Source organism: Populus euphratica, unplaced genomic scaffold (assembly GCF_000495115.2).
Source record: "Populus euphratica unplaced genomic scaffold, PopEup_1.0 scaffold101.1, whole genome shotgun sequence".
NCBI classification, from domain to species: Eukaryota; Viridiplantae; Streptophyta; class Magnoliopsida; order Malpighiales; family Salicaceae; genus Populus; species Populus euphratica.
In genome coordinates, this window is record NW_011499894.1 from 1 (window position 1) to 16,887 (window position 16,887).

The following is a 16,887-nucleotide window of genomic DNA, read 5'->3' on the forward strand; positions in this document are numbered from 1 at the left end:
GCTGATGATCTTTTGGATAGTATCCAATATTTTTGAGGTGGTGTTTGAGCTCCTTGAGCCCTTTAACATTTTGCCCCTTCTGGCATCCCTCCAGGTTTTGAAGGAACTCAAAAGTATTAGACTTCAAAGTCCTGGATTGAACTGTGAAAGGGTGAATAAAAACAAGGAGGAGGATGGATGCATAAAGATGGGAGAGTTTGGTGGCCATTGCAAGCTGTTTGAGGAAGAGGGGCTCTCTTTTTCTGCTTGAGTTTGTGTAATCTCTGCATGTCTATTTATACACCAGACAACCAATATTGGATAAATATTTCTAATGTGAACTCGTTGACAGAAAATAGTGCAGTCCCCTAATGCCGAGTGATCGCCGATTGGCATTTTCCATGCCCCTTCCGTCACGGGCAAGCAGCCGGAGGATTTAATTTTCCACACTTGATGTGAAAAGGTTGTTGATCCCTTTCTCAATAATGCCATCATATAATTTATAGTCAGGGCTATACTGCAATATTCTTAATATTCTACGCTTTAATGGATATATAATTTATACATTCAACACTTTTACATGCAATTTTCAGAACTTGAATTAATCCTAATCGAAAATTAAGTACCCACAAAATTTATCATTGCATGCATTTGTTCTGTAACAAATACAAGTGTAAAGAACTCAATTTTTCCAATTTTTTGTTCAATGAGTCTGTTATTCAATAATTTTTTTAATAGATATAATTTCCAATCATAATTATATAATGATAGACGACCACTTCTTATTTTTCTGTGTAGTTCAAGATCCCATATATATCTAGTTTTTTCTTTAAAGTTTTGTGCTTTCTCTACTCAACTCTCGAGTCCAAAACTTTCAAGTTTATTACTAGCACTAAAGTTCATATACTTTAGCTTTATTAAAGAGTGTTTTGTTGGTATTCAAGACAGGTTTTGTTGGTATCCAAGATAGTATTTTAAATTATAGAAATAATTATTTTTTAAACTGTTTTATATTTGAAATTGCATCAAATTAAATAATTTTTTTAATTTTTTAAAATTTATTTCTGATATCAACATATCAAAACAATCTAAAAATATTAAAAAATATTATTTCAATTTATTTTTAATTAAAAAATATTTTAAAAAAAAATTGCATTGCATTATCAAACACAAGCTAAACTTTATTTATGGTGTTTACAACGAGAGAGAAATATCAGCAAAGCTTTACCCATATGAAAAGTAAATCTAATGTAATTTTATTAAAATTGTAAGGGATGATCCCATGATCATCCGATGCTTAACATAATATGAGTTAGCTCTATTTGATTTAATAAGAGCTAATTATAGGGAAAATAAAATCTGACATAAATCTATAATTAATTATCCTCGGTGTGTGATATGCATGGTCAATAAAATTGATACAACAGACAATGAGAAACACGCACAGAAATGAGCTTGACTAGCTACATGAATCACAAATTGACTCTGAAAGATGGATTTTGACTTGGAAAATGGCCTCCACAGCCAATGCTCTTTATGATTTATAGATAGAACATTTGGCAAAGTCCATTGAATTCAACCTCGGATTGAAATTAATTATATCACTTAGCTTAGCATTGCACTGACTTTAATTTTTTTTAACAATGAAGAAATTCATGCATGAATATACTCATCAGTCGAAACTAGGTTTCTCTGTTAATGGTTTTAAAAAATAGTTCATATCAGGCTGGTGTATTTTAAAAAATATATAATAAATTCTTTTAGATATTAAATTTAAATTTCAAATTTAAAAAATTAAAAAAGAAAATAAATCTTTTCAATATCAGTTCAACCCTTTAAAATCTGGCATTACAATGTTGATTGTTATTGCTGGAGCGCATGGAGTCCGAGCGTTGGAGATGGTTTACCAGAGGCAAGAATGTAAACAGTGCAGCAAAAGTCCACCCTTCACAGCCGTCTGGCAGCACGGTATGAAAAGTTGGATCAACTCTTCTTAGCCAAACTGCTTTCATAAAGTTCAGCTTTAAAGACCGACGAGTGTAATTTGGTTTGAGTTGACTTGGATGAGAAAAACTTTTACATATAAAGTTGGGAGTTTTACAACTTTATAACTTGTCTTGACGATTTGCGCAATCAATTTGGTGAAATTTTCTTAGCTGATTGAACTAGGTATCATTTCGGGTTGAAGTTGTTGCCATTGATGCACCTTCATCATTCAATGTTTCTCCACTACTGTAGCTTGAATTATGAGAGTTTACAGCCTTGTCACTTCAGCAGTGATGTTCATCCTTATCACTCCCCTCACAATTTATGCTGGGATGCTAGGTTGTGCCAATATTCAGAAGATGAAATTCAATGAAATGTATTGAAATATAAAACAAAGAGAAATCTCATTACAAATCTAAAATTTGCTAGAAAAGTCCATTTACCTTTAGTTTTTGAGATATTAATTTTGATATGAAAGCTTGTTTTATTAACATTTTAGTCATTAAATTTAAGAAAAAAAATAGAAAATAGCTGAGAATAATAAAGGAAAGAAAATATTGGTGAATAATTACATTTCAATTACTTATGAAAATCATTATTTTTAGCATGAATGAGTTATATTCAACAAGAGAATTCATGGTGGTTTTTTATATAAAAATATCTGAAAAATAGATTAGGTTCCATGTAGATATTTTTTTATTTGGATAGTTTTTTTTGTAATTTCTAGATATTTTAGGGTTGTTAAGTTCTAATGGTTTTTTTTTAGGTGTTCTAAATGAAAATAAGTTGAGAATTAACTTTTAAACCAACCTTCTCTCTTAATATTTTAGCCACAAAAGATGATCCGATTATAAGCAGCAGCACAGAGGCTAGGGTTCATGATACTTACCTGTCATTGCAGGCAAAATTTGACACCTAAAATTAGAAATAGTACGCACAAAGAAGCTGCCAAGAATACAATATCAATCACAAGAACACGAAGACAGCGAAAAAATGTACAAAAAGATATATCGTGCACACATAAATCAACTAAAAGCACAAAGACAGAACCCACAAGCAGTGTATCCACACATGATTTCTTGTTTCTCTTTCAAACGCTACAATTGCATGCCAAACAATCAGTACATCATCTTTCATGTGCCATTAACTAAATCATCATTTATATATATTGCCTTCCCTTGTTTTTGGAAGTGCCAAAGTAAAAATTCAAATCCTCGCAACAAATTTTTAAAGCCTAAGAATTCATACAGACCTATAAATACATTATATGTTAGATTTCCAACTAACCATAACTAATATAACTCATTAATCAATGATTAAATATTCATATTCTTTTCTGAATTATAAAGACCATATAATTAACATATATAATTATAGATAAAAATATGAATTATAACTTCATATACATCCCTAAATGCAAATTATAAATAGTTAATATGATTGATCAACAATAATAAGATTTAGTAAATGATTCAAATAGATTAAATTAACTTATATACAAGTCAATATATATATTTATGGTTTCATTAAAAACTAAAGATGAATCTTATTAAATTGCTTCCAAGTTTCATTATCAAAAAAATATATCATGATTCTATTCACCTATCATCTGAATTATGTCATATCATGGAATCAACAATCTTTATAAACATAAATATTTATAAATTTTTTTTTCTTGTAGGTAATTACTTACCGCTTCTAGAAGTTTTTATTTTATTTTTTGCCCTCAATTGTAATTTACTGGAAGAAATAGACCTCGTTTGTCATTGAAATAAATATTTCTTATCAATACACACTTCTCACAAGACATTTAAAGGACCAATAAGAATATTAAGTTTAATAAAGTGACACATAGACAAAATAATAAAATTGCAGCCCTGCGATCAAGTTCATATATATATATATATATATGAAGAGATATGGTAGATATTTCAATTGTAATTAATTATTATCCCTGTGACACAGATTTAGAAGCGTTGTAGTAACTTGTTTACTCGGAAATTACAGAGGCTTTGTGATTAATTGGAATGCAAAGTGTGAAATCACCCTAACATTGTTGACAAAATCAACAATGTTTGTCAACAATGTTAGGCACAAATTTGTCAACAATGTTAGGCATAAATTTGGTGCCACCTACCTTGCTCTTGTCTTTTGCATGGATGTTTGCCTATAAATAGGCAATGCATTCAAGCATTATAGACACACCACAAGAGAGAAAGAAGAGAGGGTGAGGAGAGAATAATCCCACAAAATTGTGAGGTATTTGTGAGATAGTAAGTGAGGTGTTTTCTCCTAATAATAGAGAGATTTTTGTTGTTCTCCTATTATTAGAGAGAAGTTGTATTCCCACATTACTTAGTAAAATCCTTCTATACTTGCCCGTGGACGTAGCCAAATTGGGTGAACCACGTAAATTCTTGTGTGTCGTTTCTCATTTTAACTTATCCCTTACCTTTTGTCTTGTCGGGTTTGCATGTCAGTATCCTAACAGTGGTATCAGAGCCTCCTGGTTGGTGTTGTTAATACACAAAAATTATTCGTGTATACGGGTACTATTCACCTATACGGCACTATTCATCCATACGGTACTGTTCACATACGTTGCTGTTGGCGTATATAGAAAGTCAGTGCGGTGATTAAATACGGTCTAGGAAGTTCTGTCTAAGGAGATTGGGTTTTAAGCGGGACCGTTTGTGACCCCTCCAATCTTTCCTGGGAACTTACTTAGTGAAGTATTATTCACACGATACTATTTCTATATACGTTACAGATTTGTGAAATGGTGATAGCTGAATAGATCTTGGTGAATACAATGGCAGCAAAGTACGAGATTGAGAGGTTTAATGGGAGCAATTTCTCATTGTGGAAAATGAGAATCAAGGCAATCTTAAGAAAAGACAATTGCTTGGCAGCAATTGGGGATCGGCCCGCGGAGATCACTGATAATACAAAATGAAATGAGATGGATGGCAATGCTATTGCTAACATACATTTAGCATTAGCCGATGAAGTATTATCAAGTGTGGCGGAAAAGAAAACAGCTAAGGAAATATGGGAGACTCTAACAAAGCTATACGAGTCCAAGTCTTTGCACAATAAGATTTTCTTAAAACGGAGACTTTATACCCTTTGAATGGCAGAAACCACGTCGGTGACTGACCACATCAACACAATAAGAACTCTATTTTCACAACTCACTACATTGGGCCAGCAAATAGAGGAAAATGAACGTGCAGAGCTTCTACTTCAAAGTCTTCCTGATTCGTATGATCAACTCATTATCAACTTGACAAATAATATCCTTTCAGATTATCTAGTCTTCGATGATGTTGCAGCCGCTATCTTGGAAGAAGAAAATAGGCGCAAAAACAAAGGAGACAGAAACAGTTCAAACCAAACAGAGGCATTGTTGGTGTCAAGAGGAAGATCAACGGAGCGTGGCTCTAGTGGGAGTCAAAGGCAGGGGAGGTCCAAATCAAGAAGTAAGAAGGTTGTGAAATGCTACAACTGTGGTAAAAAGGGGCACTTCAAAAAGGATTGTTGGTTTAAAAAGGGTATAGAGAATTTTGCAGAGTCATCAAAATCTCAAGGGTGTGTTGCAAGCACCTCAGAAGATGGAGATGTTTTATATAGTGAAGCAGCGACAATCTCTACAGATACAGAAGAGCTCACTGAGGTCTGGCTAATGGATTCAGGAGCAACATGGCATATGACTCCTAATCGAGATTGGTTCCATACATATAAACCTATCTCTAGAGGCAAAGTGTTCATGGGTGATAATCATGCTTTAGAGATTGTTGGCATTGGCACCATCAAATTGAAGATGTATGATGGCTTAATTCGTACTATTTCAGAAGTGCGACATGTGAAAGACTTAAAGAAGAATCTTTTGTCCATAGGAAAATTTGATAGTCTTGGCTGTAAGATCCGAACAGAAAATGGAATCATGAAAATCATCAAAGGAGCGCTGGTGGTTTTAAAGGCAAGAAAGACAGTTGCAAATGTATTTGCATTAATGGGAGAAACACATTATGAGGCAGAAGCGTCAATCGCATCAGCCAGTCCTGCAGAAGAGAAGACGATGATGTGGCATCAAAAACTAGGTCACATGTCAGAAAAAGGTTTAAAGGTTCTCTCTGATCAGAAGTTACTCCCTGGGCTTACAAAGGTTACTTTACCTTTTTGTGAGCACTGTGTTACAAGTAAGCAACACAGGTTGAAGTTTGGCACATCTACAACTAAGAGCAAATGCATCTTAGACCCGATTCACTCTGATGTTTGGCAAGCACCGGTTGTATCCTTGGGAGGAGCAAGATACTTTGTATCATTCATAGATGACTTCTCTAGGAGATGTTGGGTGTATCCAATTAGAAGGAAGGCAGATGTGCTTACAGTCTTTAAAACTTTCAAAGCGCGGGTGGAACTTGAATCTGAAAAGAAGATCAAGTGTTTGAGGACTGACAATGGAGGAGAATATACCAGTGATGAATTTGATAACTTCTGTCAACATGAAGGTATCAAAAGGCAGTTCACAACGACATACACTCCACAACAAAATGGAGTGGCAGAGCGGATGAACAGAACTCTATTAGAAAGAACAAGAGCAATGTTGAAGGCTGCAGGTCTAGGAATGTCATTCTGGGCAGAAGCAGTCAATACCGCCTGTTATGTGATAAATCGATCTCCATCAACCGTAATTGAGCTAAAGACACCGATGGAGATGTGGACTGGAAAACCAGCTGATTATTCTCGATTGCATATATTTGGAAGTCCTGTGTACGTGATGTACAATACACAAGAAGTTAGCAAGCTGGATTCAAAATCCAGAAAATGTGTATTTTTGGGATATGCTGATGGAGTGAAGGGGTATCGCTTGTGGGATCCCACTGCCCACAAGGTAGTGATCAGCAGAGATGTCATATTTGCAGAAGGTAAAATGCAAATGGAAGAACATAATAGCATTCTAAAAGAGACTACAGCAGTCCATGTGGAAAATACTCAGAATCATGCTTCTTCTGAAGTTGTACCAGAGCATGAAGAGCAAGAACAAATAGAATCTGAAACTCCTGAAGTTCGGCGGTCAACTCGTGAAAGAAGACCACCGGCTTGGCACTCAGAATATGTTACTGAAAGTAACATTGCATACTGTCTTCTAACAGAGGATGGAGAGCCATCAACTTTCCATGAGGCTATCAAAAGCACAGATATATCTATGTGGATGACAGCAATGCAAGAGGAGATTGAAGCTCTGCATAAGAATAATACTTGGGATCTTGTTCCGCTACCACAAGGAAGAAAGGCCATTGGCAACAAATGGGTTTACAAGATAAAACGTGATGGCAATGATCAAGTGGAGCGGTATCGTGCAAGATTGGTGGTGAAAGGATATGCTCAGAAAGAAGGAATAGACTTCAATGAGATATTTTCTCCGGTGGTACGACTTACGACAATTAGAGTAGTCTTAGCAATGTGTGCTATATTTGATCTTCACTTGGAGCAGTTAGACATGAAAACTGCATTTCTTCATGGAGAACTTGAAGAAGAAATTTATATGCTCCAACTAGAGGGTTTTGCTGAAACAGGTAAGGAGAACTTGGTTTGCAGGTTGAACAAATCTCTATACGGTCTCAAACAACCGCCGAGGTGTTGGTATAAGAGATTTGATTCCTTCATAATTAGCCTTGGGTACAACAGACTCAGTTCAGACCATTGTACGTATTACAAGAGGTTTGAAGAAGATTTCATCATTTTGTTGTTGTACGTGGATGACATGTTGGTGATAGGCCCCAACAAAGATCGAATCCAAGAATTAAAGGCACAGTTGGCTAGGGAATTTGATATGAAGGACTTGGGACCAGCAAACAAGATTCTAGGGATGCAAATTTACCGAGACAGAAGTAAGAGGAAGATTTGGCTTTCTCAAAAGAATTATTTGAAGAAGATCTTGCGACGCTTCAACATGCAATATTGTAAGCCAATTTCCACCCCATTTCCTATTAACTTCAAATTATCCTCAAGTATGTCTCCTAGCAATGAAGTAGAGAGGATGGAGATGTCTCGAGTACCGTATGCATCAGCAGTGGGAAGTTTAATGTTTGCCATGATATGTACAAGACCAGACATTGCACAAGCAGTGGGAGCAGTTAGTCGATACATGGCAAATCCTGGTAGAGAGCATTGGAATACTATTAAGAGGATCTTGAGATACATCAAGGGTACCTTAGATGCTGCATTATGTTATGGAGGATCAGAATTTACTATCAGAGGTTATGTTGATTCAGATTTTGCTGGTGACCTTGAGAAAAGGAAGTCCACTACAGGCTATATGTTCATAATTGCAGGAGGAGCTGTAAGGTGGGTTTCTAAACTTCAGACTGTTGTAGCGTTATCCACAATAGAAGCTGAGTAGATGGCAGCTACACAAGCTTGTAAAGAAGCAATATGGATGAAGAAACTTATGGAGGAACTTGGGCACAAACAAGAGAATATTCTTTTGTATTGTGATAGTCAAAGTGCCTTGCATATTGCAAGGAATCCAGCGTTTCATTCAAGAACAAAACACATAGATGTTCAATATCATTTTGTTCGCGAAGTGGTGGAAGATGGAAGTGTGGATTTTCAGAAGATTCACACAAAGGAAAACCCAGCAGATGCTTTAACAAAACTGGTTAACACTGATAAGTATATATGGTGCAGATCCTCTTACGGCCTAGCAGAAACGTAAGCAGCATGAAGATTGCAAGTATAGAAAGGATAGAAGAAGCACAGATAATCAAGTGTGAAGACTTGATTAACTCATCAAAGTCTTCAAGTGGGAGAATGTGAAATCACCCTAACATTGTTGACAAAATCAACAATGTTTGTCAACAATGTTAGACACAAATTTGTCAACAATGTTAGGCACCAATTTGTCAACAATGTTAGGCATAAATTTGGTGCCACCTACCTTGCCCTTGTCTTTTGCATGGATGTTTGCCTATAAATAGGCAATGCATCCAAGCATTATAGACACACCACAAGAGAGAAAGAAGAGAGGGTGAGGAGAGAATAATCCCACAAAATTGTGAGGTATTTGTGAGATAGTAAGTGAGGTGTTTTCTCCTAATAATAGAGAGATTTTTGTTGTTCTCCTATTATAAGAGAGAAGTTGTATTCCCACATTACTTAGTAAAATCCTTCTATACTTGCTCGTGGACGTAGCCAAATTGGGTGAACCACGTAAATTCTTATGTGTCGTTTCTCATTTTAACTTATCCCTTACTTTTTGTCTTGTCGGGTTTGCATGCCAGCATCCTAACACTAATTAATGAAGTAGAAAAGTAAATGTTTGCAATGTCCAAAAATGTTAACAATGATGCCCGTTCTGCTTCCTCTAAAATTCCTGAGTGGCTGATACAGATAAAGAATGCTGGGACGCGAGAGACCACTCATGATGACAACCAACGGAAAGGGCTAGATTTCCCAACGGTTCCACCAACGCTTCGTGATATTCAAAAAGAAAGCGGTTGTTACGATCCATCGGTGGTCTCCATTGGTCCCTATCACCATGGGAAGAAAACACTAAAGGAAATGGAGAAGCTCAAGGAGACATACGCTTGCCAGTTCTTCAAAGATAATGATAAACCCATTGAAGAAATATACAGAGAGGTGGAAGCAGTGCTAAGCAGTGCAAGAAATTCCTATCCAGAAGACGTAATATACGATTTAAACGATGAGGAATTCAACAAGATGATGTTTATTGATGGCTGCTTCATTCTTCAATTCCTCTTCTGCCTAAAACCTGGAAATCTGAAGATGAGTAGTCACGATGCTGCTTTGGTAACAAAGGACTTGTTCTTACTCGAGAACCAACTCCCTTTTGAAGTTCTCAACAAACTGATGAGTTTCAGAAACCTGGATCACAAAGCTTGGATGAAAATTCTTACAGATTTCTGCGATCGAGTTCGTGCCTTTCCTGCTGGAACAGAGCTGAAGGAAAAGATGACAAAAATTTTTCGTGGATTGCAAAAATCATTAACGATACGGAATCCCCAAGGTATCGCACGTGATCAGCCTGCACCTGCAGCCCATCTTCTGGAACTTTTACATAAGCAGTTTTGCCCTGGAACGATTTTATCAGAAAACTCTGAGAAGAGTTCGTGCAAGAACAATTCTCAAATGAACTGGTACCGTTATTATCCCGCTGAGGAGCTTAGGAACATTGGCATCCATTTCAAGCCAAGCAAGACTGCTCTATTCACCGATGTCCAGTTCAAACGGAGATGGCTGATCACCCGAAGTCTCTATATTCCTCCATTAAGAATAGATAACTCTACCAAGTCCTTGCTTTTAAACTTGGTGGCCTATGAAGCATGCCATAATAAATCTGGGGTCACTTCTTACGTATGCTTCATGGATTCACTGATTGATACCCCTAGAGACGTGCAGGTGCTGCGATCGAAGGGCATACTCCTCAACACTCTAGGAAGTGATGAACAAGCCGCAGAACTCTTCAACCAGATTGCCAGCCATTTGATACCCGATCCTTATGCTTACATTCAGGTTAAGTCCAGCATTGAAAAGGAGCATAGGAAAGTCATAAGGAAATGGGTAGCCATGTGGCTGCGACTTTATTTTAATAGTCCATGGACATTTATTGCATTTGTTGCTGCAACTTTCACCATCATACTAACTGCCATTCAGACCTATATGGCACTATTCCCTCTCAAGGATCGGTGATAGCTCCAAGTGCAAACCCTGAGTTTCCATGTGCTAAAGGTATCAGTTCCCGGAATAATGTGTGTTCTTGTTAGATTTCTTGCTGTTAAGAGTGTGAATTACTTTTCCATCAAACTTGAATTGAGCTATTGTCTCATTTGGTTATGAGATTATATTAGACTGTTTTACTCTGGATAAATTTGGCTTGTATTCCATTTATGATCTATCTTAATAAAATCAAGACTTTCTTTTCAACTCTAATTCTCGTGATGTTGTTGCTTATGTTGAATTCAAGGTACAAGAAAAAATGAAATCAAAAGTTAAATTATAATTTTAAAAGAAATTGGGATCAAAGTTCAAAAGAAATTTAGAATTTAAGGATCAAAATATAAGGAATGGAAGTTTGAAAAGGTATACTTTGGAACTTTGTTTCAAACATTAGGTTGAAGCACTGACAAAATGTTCTGAACATCCAAGTAACATAGAGACCATGTTGTAAAAGAAAAAGGTTTGCAGGAACATCAACTTCTTTGGCAGCGATTAAGAAGTAGCTCAACTCTTGAACACGATAGGCGGAATGCGTTTGTTAACGAGCAGCGCACCTTGTTAACAAACATAGACACGCCTGAACCCGGACTTGTATGGGTTGTCAAGAGTTAAACGAATAGGCAATCCAAGGTCTGTTAGTAGTGAAACTATGTCCTGAGTGATTCAGGGCCTAGAGAACTATTGCAGACACCCATCAACTTTCCTTGCTGTAATTGGTGCAACGCTGGGATTTTTCTTGGGTTCCATTCAGACTTCCTCCGCTGTAAAGTCTTATAACCATACAGAGAAGCCATAATTTGGCATAGGTCCTTTCTGGAGCCCAGCAAGCATTTGATTATATTGTCATCGTTGTATTAGCAAATGTTTGTAGTAAGTGGGTGTTTCATTCGTGGTACCTGTCTGGCTCTGTGAACCAATCGTGTATATCTGAAGATCGATCGATTTCTCAAAGTGATGATGTTCTTTCCTGTTATTTATCAATAACAAATTAAAGCAATTATATGTAACCGGGTTTATAATTTCAATCCATTAAACTTCCATAATCTCCAAATCATCATCTCCATCGCAACCAAATTTATTTTACATCCAAAATATGCCTAACAATAACGTGGTGAACTGAACAAAGAACAGTCATAATTTCTACTGCACAATCATCATTTCCACAGTAAAGATGTAACAGACAAGTTTTAGATAGCAGTACTACCTGAAACTAACATATACAAGTTTCTACATAATGCAACTTCATTGAATAATAGAAACGCTCGATAAATTTCTTCTCTTTCGTAATTAAATAGTTGTAAAAACTTTGCTTAGCCTTAGAATCCATTTCATTATGGCAAGGAAAACACTAATAATATAAAATCCGTCCAAAATGCTAACTTCATATTGGTTATGATAGTTTTAACTTTGTTCACTTGTTAAAAACATGACCATGCTTTGGAGAACAAAGTAAGCCCAGCTTCCAAGTTAATAGAACACTTGCTCTAATCTAAAAGCTACTTCAATTTTAAGTGATCGTCCTAAATAATATATATTGATGGTAAATAAATAAGCTACTTCAATACTCTTTGATGGTTTATCCATCATATGAATTTCATGAAATTAGGATGAAAAGATCTTGTATTGCCAATTCTCCTTGGCTTTCCTGGATTTTATATAAAAAGAAAATTGAGGGACCAAGCAAGTCATTTCACTAAATCAAATTTTAGTTCATCCAAAAACAACTAGATAAAATTTCAGTAGAAGAACAGATTAATTAAGATTCAAGAACTTGGAGGATATAACATGTGCGTTTTACCTGAAACTAACATATACGAGGTTCTACATGATGCAATTACTTCATTGAATAATATAAACGCTCGATAAATTTCTTCTCTTTCGTAATTAAATAGTTGCAAAAACTTTTCTTAGGCTTAGAATCCATAATTCCATTATGGCAGGAAAACACTAATAATATAACGTCCGTCCAAAATGCTAACTTTATATTGGTTATGATAGTTTTAACTTTGTTCACTTGTTAAAAACATGACCATGCTTTGGAGAACAAAGCAAGCCCAGCTTCCAAGTTAATAAAATACTTGCTCTAATCTAAAAGCTACTTCAATTTTAAGTGATCGTCCTAAATAATATATATTGATGGTAAATAAATAAGCTACTTCAATACTCTTTGATGGTTTATCCATCATATGAATTTCATGAAATTAGGATGAAAAGATCTTGTATTGCCAATTCTCCTTGGCTTTCCTGGATTTTATATAAAAAGAAAATTGAGGGACCAAGCAAGTCATTTCACTAAATCAAATTTTAGTTCATCCAAAAACAACTAGATAAAATTTCAGTAGAAGAACAGATTAATTAAGATTCAAGAACTTGGAGGATATAACATGTGCGTTTTACCTGAAACTAACATATACGAGGTTCTACATGATGCAATTACTTCATTGAATAATATAAACGCTCGATAAATTTCTTCTCTTTCGTAATTAAATAGTTGCAAAAACTTTTCTTAGGCTTAGAATCCATAATTCCATTATGGCAGGAAAACACTAATAATATAACGTCCGTCCAAAATGCTAACTTTATATTGGTTATGATAGTTTTAACTTTGTTCACTTGTTAAAAACATGACCATGCTTTGGAGAACAAAGTAAGCCCAACTTCCAAGCTAATAGAACACTTGCTCTAATCTAAAAGCTACTTCAATTTTAAGTGATCGTCCTAAATAATATATATCGGTATGCTTCTGCTATAGTGGAACAACGAGACAGTATAAAAAAAAAAAAAAAACCCTTCTGTGCGAGTTTTATTTACTAACAATGGAGGGTGAAAAACTAGAAATTGTGATTTCATCAAATGCCAAAGTATGAATTAAAAATAACTCTTGATTTCTTAATGGTTGTTATGCTAGCTTGGACCTTGTTGAGTACTGACATTCATTGAGAACACAAAGAATATTTATATATGATTTTGTATTATATATTTTCTAATGATCTATAATATGTAGCGAATTCAATCTTCTAAGCGGCCAGATTTTAAACCCTTTAACACAATGGAGATGTGAAAGTACTTATCTTTAAATCCAATCCTAGTCTCTCGACAAAGGAATTTCTTCCCAGGCTTTTTAAAAAAAAAAAAAAAATCTGTCCAAGCTTATTTAGCACAAAAAGAAACGAATGAAAACATATGTTGCAGACTGGTAGGGCTCGACTGCTATTCTTTTCTCACACTACAGTCTGGACACATATGTTGCAGACTGGTAGGGCTCGACTTCTATTCTTTTCTCATACTACAGACTGGAGAAACAAAAGTTTGTTCTTTAATTTTCTTGCACTTTGAGCATGGAACAATCCAATCTTTATCTCTCCTAAAGGCATTCCACATGGTATTAATTATTATTCTATAATCTTCATCAATAATATGCATAACAACCCTGGCATGATGTATCAACCAATAAGCAGACATGGTATTGAATTATTATTCTATAATCTTCATCAATAACATAACAACCCTGGCATGATATATCAACCAATAAGCAGATATGGTATCGCTAGCAAACCAGTTCTTTCTCTTGAGGGCCATCGCCACAACCAAGGATCAACAACCAATTTGTCCACTATATTTAACTCCGTGTGATTTTTATTTTTATTTTCATAGAGATGTTCAACAGGCTCTGAACCTACATAATGGTGTGATCCTTTACCATGACTATATCGTTAACACCAATAGTAAACAAGAAGGCTGGTTCCAAATTGGTTGTAGTTTGGAAAGAAGAATCGTATGTAGCTAATGCATGTGGAAATCAAGGTTAGATGCTTTTGGTTCTTTAGATATTATACTCTCTAATAAAGTTAAAGTTCATATTTAGTACTCGAGAAAAATAATAATTTAAATAACAGACACTCCTAAAACTCAAAGATTCATCATACATTTGATATTAGCATACACACACACTTGCATTCTGTATGAAATTGCAGACCTAAACTATGAAATAATGTTAAAAAGTAACATAAAATGATTTTTTAGATATCACCTAATATTTTAATTTTTTAAATTAAAATGATTCTTTAATATAATATCAATTCATAATACAAAATAATCATAAGTCTAAATTCCAATATACGATCTATTTTTTTATAATTAAATTAGACAAAGTAAATATAAAGAATAATGATTCTATGTAAATTTTAAATTCAAATAAAAAATCACTTAAAGAAGTATATTATAAAATAATATAAAATCATTTGTAAGACTTAGTAATATAAAATTATTTCTAAAACTTTACCTAATATATAGAAAATGTGTGTTAAATTAAGAATTAATTTAATTTAAAACTTAAGTTATTATGTGAGATTTCAAAATATGATTTATGTTATTATCTAACACACTCTTTTAAATGAAAAATTTTAAAATTAAAATTTACATAAACTCATATTACATTGTACTTCATTTTTATCAAATAAATTAATTAGAATAATAAAAATTAAATATGTGATTACTTGATTATTAAAAATCTGATATTATATTAAAAAATTAATTCAATCTAAAAACTTAAACTAAACTGTTAAACAAGATATTAAAATATAATTTATATTATTTTTTTAATAATATATTAGATTAGAATTTAGCAATTGTATATTATGTACTCTAGATAAAGTGTGAGGAAAAAGTGACAACAACTTATCCTGATTTTAGTTTTCCATGCTGAACGAGAAATGCATGTGAGAGATAAAAATAGGCAAAGCATGCTTTGTTATATAGAGAGTGCAATAAAGAGAAAACCCCTTTTTATTTTTGTGCTAAATAAGATTGGTCAGAATTTAGTTAGATTTTGCCTTTTTTAATCAAAATTTGTCGGAGAAAAGTAAAAGGCGCCTTGATTGAAAATACAGAAAGATCAACATGCAAGCTAGTTTTCTGTTTTCTTAAAAAATAATGTAAATTATATTTTAAAATTTTATCTATTTATTTAAATTTTTTAGTTAAAATAGTTTTTTAATATGATATTAGAATTTTAATGACCAAATGATTGCGAATTTGAATCTTACCACTTTATTTATTCAATAAAAATCAAGCACGAGGTAATATAGGTTTGTGCAAGTTTCAATTTCAAAAGATTTTTAATTGAAGGGATGTGTTAGAGAATAATATAAATCATATCTTGAGACCTTACCTAATAATTTAAGTTTTTAAATTGAAATGATTCTTTGATATAATTTTTTATTTAATACAAATAGCATTAGTAAAATAATTAAGTAAATAAGATAATCATGATGTACATGTCATTAAAAAATTATCTTAATTTTAAATTTTAAATTTTAAATTATTAAATTTAAACTATTATTCGCTTTATTATTAAAAATCTAATATATATTATATTAAAAAATCATCTCAACTTAAAATTTTAAATTTAATTAATTATTTAATATTATTATTTAACATGGACATGCAATTTTAATACTCCAAAGTCCAAACACACGCTTGGAATTGATTTTTTGTTTTTTAATTTTCCGTAACGACTAATGAGTAACGAAACTTTGGCATTTTTGTTTATATTTTTCCGTAACAACAAATGAGTAAGGAAGAAATAAGAAATGGTCCACTGAATTTTTTGTCTAAAAAGTTCTTAAACGGAACCTGAAGCAATAGTGCACATGGTCAATGTAGTTATTAAGGGACGAACATGATATAAAATAATTATTTAAATTCTAGAATTAAAGTAATTCTTTGACATGGTCATGAGTTTGTATTTTATCTCCTCCATTCTTCTAAATAAATAAGTGAATTAAAAAAAATAGCATAAGGTGGTTCTCATATATATGCAAATTTTAAGTTGAAAAAACGTTTATTCATAAAAGTGTGTTGGAAAAAGAATTAATAAAAAAAATCACTGATGAAGCTCTTAAGATATTTATGGGTATAATTGGGTGCCTTGATTATTTCCCAACACCATATGTGGCTTCCGTGCTATACTGCTATGTAGGCTTTAATGGTGAGAAAATTTTATAGAATTCGGAAAGTAGCTATGTATATATATATATATATATATATATAATGAAGGAAGTATTGATAATTACTTAAAGAATAATATATAATTTCTTCTTATTCGTGAAACTTATTATATGGCAAAAAGAAATGTGTCATTAAATTCTTCAAATGACTGTGAGGGAGTTTTTCATG

At 33.5% G+C, this 16,887-nt stretch overlaps 1 protein-coding gene across 1 annotated transcript; it reads left to right on the forward strand.

Moving 5' to 3' along the window:
• Nucleotides 1-9,297: 9,297 nt before the first annotated feature.
• LOC105131862 (UPF0481 protein At3g47200-like) lies at nucleotides 9,298-10,733 on the forward strand. Its single transcript, XM_011035046.1, has one exon. It carries the CDS (start codon nucleotides 9,298-9,300, stop codon nucleotides 10,681-10,683), a length of 1,386 nt encoding a protein of 461 aa, XP_011033348.1. The 3' UTR covers nucleotides 10,684-10,733.
• Nucleotides 10,734-16,887: the final 6,154 nt, after the last annotated feature.

Bases quoted from the DNA above. Each gene is read 5' to 3' on its own strand.
- LOC105131862 (XM_011035046.1), top strand. From the start codon at position 9,298: ATGTCCAAAAATGTTAACAATGATGCCCGTTCTGCTTCCTCTAAAATT.